This window comes from Antrostomus carolinensis, unplaced genomic scaffold (assembly GCF_000700745.2).
Source record: "Antrostomus carolinensis isolate BGI_N321 unplaced genomic scaffold, ASM70074v2 scaffold1942, whole genome shotgun sequence".
In the NCBI taxonomy this organism is placed as follows: Eukaryota; Metazoa; Chordata; class Aves; order Caprimulgiformes; family Caprimulgidae; genus Antrostomus; species Antrostomus carolinensis.
In genome coordinates, this window is record NW_010297380.1 from 1 (window position 1) to 5,826 (window position 5,826).

A 5,826-nucleotide genomic window follows, 5' to 3' on the forward strand; every position below is an offset into this window, starting at 1 on the left:
CCCTTCCAACCCCTACAATTCTGTGATTAGCATTTTTGCCCAGCTAACTCCCAGTTAGCTTTTCAGCTTCACTTCAAATTCTAGCAGTATTTATTGACATGTTACAGCTTAATTATTATTTTATGCTTTGTTTTCTACATGGTTACAGGTGAAGGTGCTAGCACTTAAAACCATGTATTGCACTCTTATGCAAGTTTTTCAGTTCCTTAGTATAGTTTTGATCATCTAAAAAACAAAACCCACCAAAAACCTGAGGAACAGCCTACTGGGATAGGATATATCTTTTTAGTACAAACAACTAAATGAAATTTTTACCATTATAATTTTTGTAATGCTGAAGATCAAAGCTAAATCATATACCTTTTATTAGCAGTTATGTGAGTTGTACCAGTGGGGAGAAACTAAACTTAAGTAATTTTTCAGTGTCACTACCTCAGCTATATTGTTTTTTTATTGCTTCTTTAAATGAAAAAGGAACTCTGTCACAGAAGCAACATCAGTATACAATGAAGAAATACTAATTTAACCTTTTGTGTTCTTTCAGACAACTGAACCTTAAAAAAGTTCTTGTTAATGGGGGATATTTGGAATATAAGGTAGATACCCAACATCTTAAAGAAAATGGGGGTCAGAAGATTTGCGTTCTAGCACTGGATGAAGCTGGAAGAGTAAGTTGTGTCCCTAGAAATCATAATTATATAACGAGCTGCATCCTCTTTGATCAAACTTTAAACATCAGAAGTTGACAGGACAGAATTGTGCATAGAAAATACCCAATTCATTTCTGTAGAACTGCCAGTGATATTTTTTTTAAAGGGCTATGAGAAAACTACCAAAGTAATGTACAGTCGTTAATTTTTAAATCTGTGAACATCTAATGGCCTTTCAGTGAAGATGCATACTCCTTTACTTTTGCATACATAAGTGGTTATATAGAGTACAGAGTCTGTGTGCTTTTGGTGGTGTGGTTTTTTTTTTTTCTTTTTCTTTTTCTTTCCCCTCATCTCTCCTCTCATCTCACCTACCCAGTCACCTTTACACCCTCCAGAAATAGTCTCAGAAGTAGTCCCTAGACTTCAAGTTTTAGAGCCTTTGCTAAAAAGCAGCTGTTCCGTAGATGGGATGTCCCTTTTATTCTTGAAAAGTGGCAGCTAAACCTGGTGAATGGCTAAGTATATATAGATAAGTGTAGACACCATGTTGACTTAGAACTGGAATACTATTGTGTATTTATTGTTTACTTCCCTCATTCTTTCAAAGGGTAGCAGTTTATAGGACCCTTCGAAACCTCAGTCTTTTCTAGGTCTGCTTACTGAGAGACCTAAACCATCAGTGCCATCTAGTGGTGTGTACAGAAAGGTTTTGTTACTGAAATGCTGTCTTCTTAATGTTAAAAACTGAGCTTGGATATCAAAATAGGGAGCAGTGTGGGTATTCCCTTTTCTTTCCTTGCATTTGATTGAATTATGTATTGGGATGTTCTTATCTGTTTATTAGGTCATTAGTTATCTCAGAGATTATAAACTTCCAGTTCATATGAGATTTAGCTTCTAGCATCTGTAGTATTGGAATTGCCCCTTCAACATCTTTGGGACACTGCTTTAGCAGTAAGGAACTACTTTGTCTTCCTGCATCAGTGGCACTGTCAACCTACATTTCGTATCTTTCCACGCTGAATACTGGCAAATGCTGGGATTTTTAGTGCTTTTAGGCATTATAAATAATTAAGGAGAGAGATGGCATCTTAATACTTCTGTTTCTTGAACTTCCTTGTGTGGCTTGGTTGTACCTTCTCAGAGGGAGTACTGTTTAGTCTAGAAAAGAGAAGGCTCAAGGGAAATCTTATGAGTGTGTATACATACTTGAAAGGAGGATGCAAAGAAGAGAGAGCCAGACTTTTCAGTGGTGCACAGTGACAGAACCAGAGGCAGTGGGCACAGACTGAAACAGAGGAGGCTCTGCCTGAATATCAAGAAACACTTTTTCACTGTGAGGGTGACTGAGCACTGGTACCTGTTGCCTGTGGAGGTTGTAGAGTCTCCATCCTTAGAGATATTCAAAAGCTGTCTGGATGTTGTCCTGGGCAACTGACTCTGGGTGGCCCTGCTTGAGCAGGGGATTGCACTAGATAACCTCCAGAAGTCCCTTCCAACCTCAACCATTCTGTGATTCTTTAGGGCACAATAGAGGGGAGAGAAAATAGGTTACTCAGGTTTGTTTGTCCCCTCCTTATGTAGGTGTTAAGAGACTGTGCAGGTCTGTTAACAGAAGCCTGACTTTAGCACCACTAATGCCACATCTGGGTTTTACCTTGCATGACGTTGTTGCTTCATGCTCGCTTCTTTCAGGCATTTACAGTTGGGGTCCTTCTGTGCATGCAGTTCTTCACATTTCTGTTGAATGATTTGAAGTTTGTGTGTGGTCATGCTCTCCATTCCAAAACCTTGGCTGGTACAGAGAAACTTTAAATTTTTGTCAAGCAATTAATAGGAATTTTTTTTAATTTTTGGTGTGCTAGCTTTTGATTTTGCCTGCTTCATAAGCAAATCAGTTGGACAAATCTGTAAATTAAGAACTAGATTAAACTTGTTTCTTGACTTGACGACACCTTTTACTGTCCTTGTTGAAACGTCAGTAAAAACTAACCTATAGATGACTGCTGTGAAGATGTTTGAATATTCAAAGAAGCTTTTCAAATACCCTTCATAGGCAAATGGATCTTGATGTGATAATAGATTTTTCCTGTCTTACTTGTGAGTTCTTTGTAATAGAACACTTCAGGATATAACTTTGAAGAATGTCTTTCTCCTTTTATATGCAACTTTGAGATGGCATGTTCTTGTGTTTAATAAAGTCATGTGTAGTATGTAACTCCTTTTGTATGACTTGAAGATTTCCTCTTTCTCTGAAAAATTATTATAGGTGTTTTGCTGGAAGTCATCGAACAACTCCATGAAGCAGTGTCGTTGGGTGTATGGCCGGCAAGTCTTCATGTCTGATGTTGCTTTGAATAGGAATGAAATAATGTTTGTCACACAGGATGGTGAAGCCTTTACAGGGAAGTGGCTGGAGGAAGGGAAAAAAGCCTCAGAGAAGAAAGGTTAGCTGTGATTTCTTAATGGTTTTTAAATATTTCAAATCAATATAAAAGTTTAATAAAAATCTTTAACCGTCTCTAACAGTATTATGTGGTGAGTTCGTTCTATCCTCTGTGGTTTACTGTTGGTAGCATTGGCCACTACTATTCTTTTTCCTCAGAAATACTAAGATTTACTTACTTTGCAGCCTTCAGTTAACCTTCAGATGGAGCTTTCCAGGAAAAGTCCTTCTGAAGAGTAATAGTAGCACAATGGTCCAGCATAATTATTGTGTCACATATGAGATGACCAGTCCTAAGAGACTGGCATTGAACAAAAGAAGGAGCACGTACCCTTACCTGAGCATAACTCAGGGTCCAGAGCAATTTCTGCCCTACTAACATGTCTCATATTGCTGCAAGTTGTCCTGATGGATTGTTTTGTTGCAGGGAAGATACCTGCTATAGTCTACTATAGAATGAGATTTTAATTGAAACTGTCAGCTCTGTTTCTGTCGGGGTCTTAAAACTCTGTGGATAGAAATGAATTTACTTCCAACCTGGAATGTGTTTGAACTTTATAGCTTTATGTTGCAGTTCTTCTTCCTCTGATACTGAGATTCCATCTTTAGTTTTATCAGTCCATTTTTGCATTCTTTCACAGCAAAAATCTTTCCTCTGTTGCTCAATCGAGAGTTCCATGCTAGTTTTACTCTGTTGCTACTTTCTTTTATTCTACACATCACATAGTAGTTTTGTCATTACTGAGGCACCAAACACAGCTCCTTTTCACTGTGTTTGTCCTGGTGCTGGTATGTGCCTGTAGGCACTCTCGTTATGCTTATTGCTGTTCTTTTTGTAGTTTTAGTATCTTCGAGGAAATTTCAGAGTCCAGACCTGTTGACTAGTTGAATGTCTAGTTGATGTTCGTCACTGGTTTGTAACGAATGAGAGATTCTGCTTTGTTTTGGGTTTTTTTTTTTAATGTTTTAATGAATGTAGCAAATGGTGTGCATGTATTCAGTTATCCAGTTCTTGAAAAATTATCCAGTATTCAGAGAATATAATGTTTTTTCAATAGTATTTTGTTAGTTTGTGTGTAATTCAAACAGATAAAATATGAAATCTGAAGGCAATTGTATTTTATCTGCTGTAACTGATATGACAAAAAAAGAAAGCAATCTTGCACTGCTGTACTCTGCACAGCTTGTTCCACTACAAAAGAGGTTGCGTTGAATGTTAGATGGGGTGTTTTCCCTTACATGAAGAAGTGGCAAAACACTTCCACGGGAAGTTCTGGATATAAACTGTCCTGTATGTAAAGTCTTATTCTTAAGATGGCTTCCCACATTTCAGTTAAGTGGGCTGAAATCTTTAGCATAATTTAGCCTTACTCAGTGACTCCATTAATGGACTTACAGAAGTTGTAAATCTTGCCTTTTTGTTATAATTAGCTAGACCTTTCTGTGGCTTTTTTCAATTTTTTTGGTTTTTTTTTTAGCAGAAGTTGTATCGAGCCTTCAGAATTCTTCATGTGACGCATCTTGTGAATATGATACAAACAGCGTGTATGAAAGAATTAGACTTCAGAAGCTTACTTTTGCCCACCGAGCTGTTAGCATTGCCACCGATCCTAATGGCTGTAATTTTGCTGTTTTACAGTCAGATCCTAAAACAAGGTATATTTAAAATATCAACAACTGCATTTTTGTGTGTGTGATTGCAATTAAATCATTCTGCTTTTCAAAACCATTTTTGGCTCGTAGAGAAGTCAAAGTAAATGTGGTTTTCCATAGTGCTAGGGAATAACTCTTGTTAGTAAACAACGGTGTTGAAATTATCCAAAGACCTCAGCTTATGTATTTGCATAATTAGTATAGATAGTGTTGATGTTTTATCTGAAGTATTTAAGGCAAGCATTTGCATGTATTTTTTTTAACACACTCGGAGCTCTAAATACTGTAGAAATTAACCTCTTCAGTAATCATCAATAATCTGTTTTTAAATAAAAGTGAAAATTGAATCTTAATTTGTATGGAAAAAATATTTAAAGTAAAATGAGTAAGTAGAATTCTGAACGATGTTTCTTGCACTATGATTCCAATATATCTGATAAATGAATAAATAATATCTTTTTTTCCTTATTACTTTAGATGTTAATATGAAATACAGCGAACGTTTCACAGAATGGTAGGGGTCTGAAGGGACCTCAGGAGATCATCTAGTCCAGCCCCCCTGCCAAAGCAGGTTCACCTAGAGCAGCTTGCACAGGATCATGACCAGGCGGGTTTGAGTATCCTCAGAGAAGGAGACTTCACAACCTCTCTGGGCAGCCTATTCCAGTGCTCTGACACCTTTAAAGTAAAGAAGTCTTCCTCAAGGCTTAGACAGGTGCACTCTTTGCTGGGTAAAAAACGGGCTGCATGGCCGAGCCCAGAGAGTTGTGGTGAACAGAGCTAAATCCACCTGGTGGCCACCAGTCACAAGTGGTGTTCCCCAGGAATAAGTTTTGGGGCCAGCCATATCTTTATCAATGATCTGGATGAGGGGATCAAGTGCACCCTCAGTAACTTTGCAGATGACACTGAGCTGGGTGGGAGTGTTGATCTACATGAGGGTAGGAAGGCTCTGCAGAGGGATCTGGACAGGCTGGATCGATGGGCTAAGGCCAACTGTATGAGGTTTAACAAGACTAAGTGCCGGGTCCTTCACTTGGATCACAACAACCCCATGCAACACTACAGGCTTGG

At 38.1% G+C, this 5,826-nt stretch overlaps 1 protein-coding gene across 1 annotated transcript in view; it reads left to right on the forward strand.

Moving 5' to 3' along the window:
- Window positions 1-544: 544 nt before the first annotated feature.
- Window positions 545-5,826, forward strand: part of IBTK (inhibitor of Bruton tyrosine kinase) — a gene marked incomplete at its 5' end in the record, with an annotated part of 40,300 nt that continues 35,018 nt past the window's right edge. Inside the window, 3 exons of the mRNA XM_010162082.1 lie at window positions 545-668; window positions 2,923-3,100; window positions 4,578-4,755. Coding sequence (XP_010160384.1) covers window positions 545-668; window positions 2,923-3,100; window positions 4,578-4,755 — 480 coding nt within the window. The remainder of the gene's footprint in view (window positions 669-2,922; window positions 3,101-4,577; window positions 4,756-5,826) is intronic.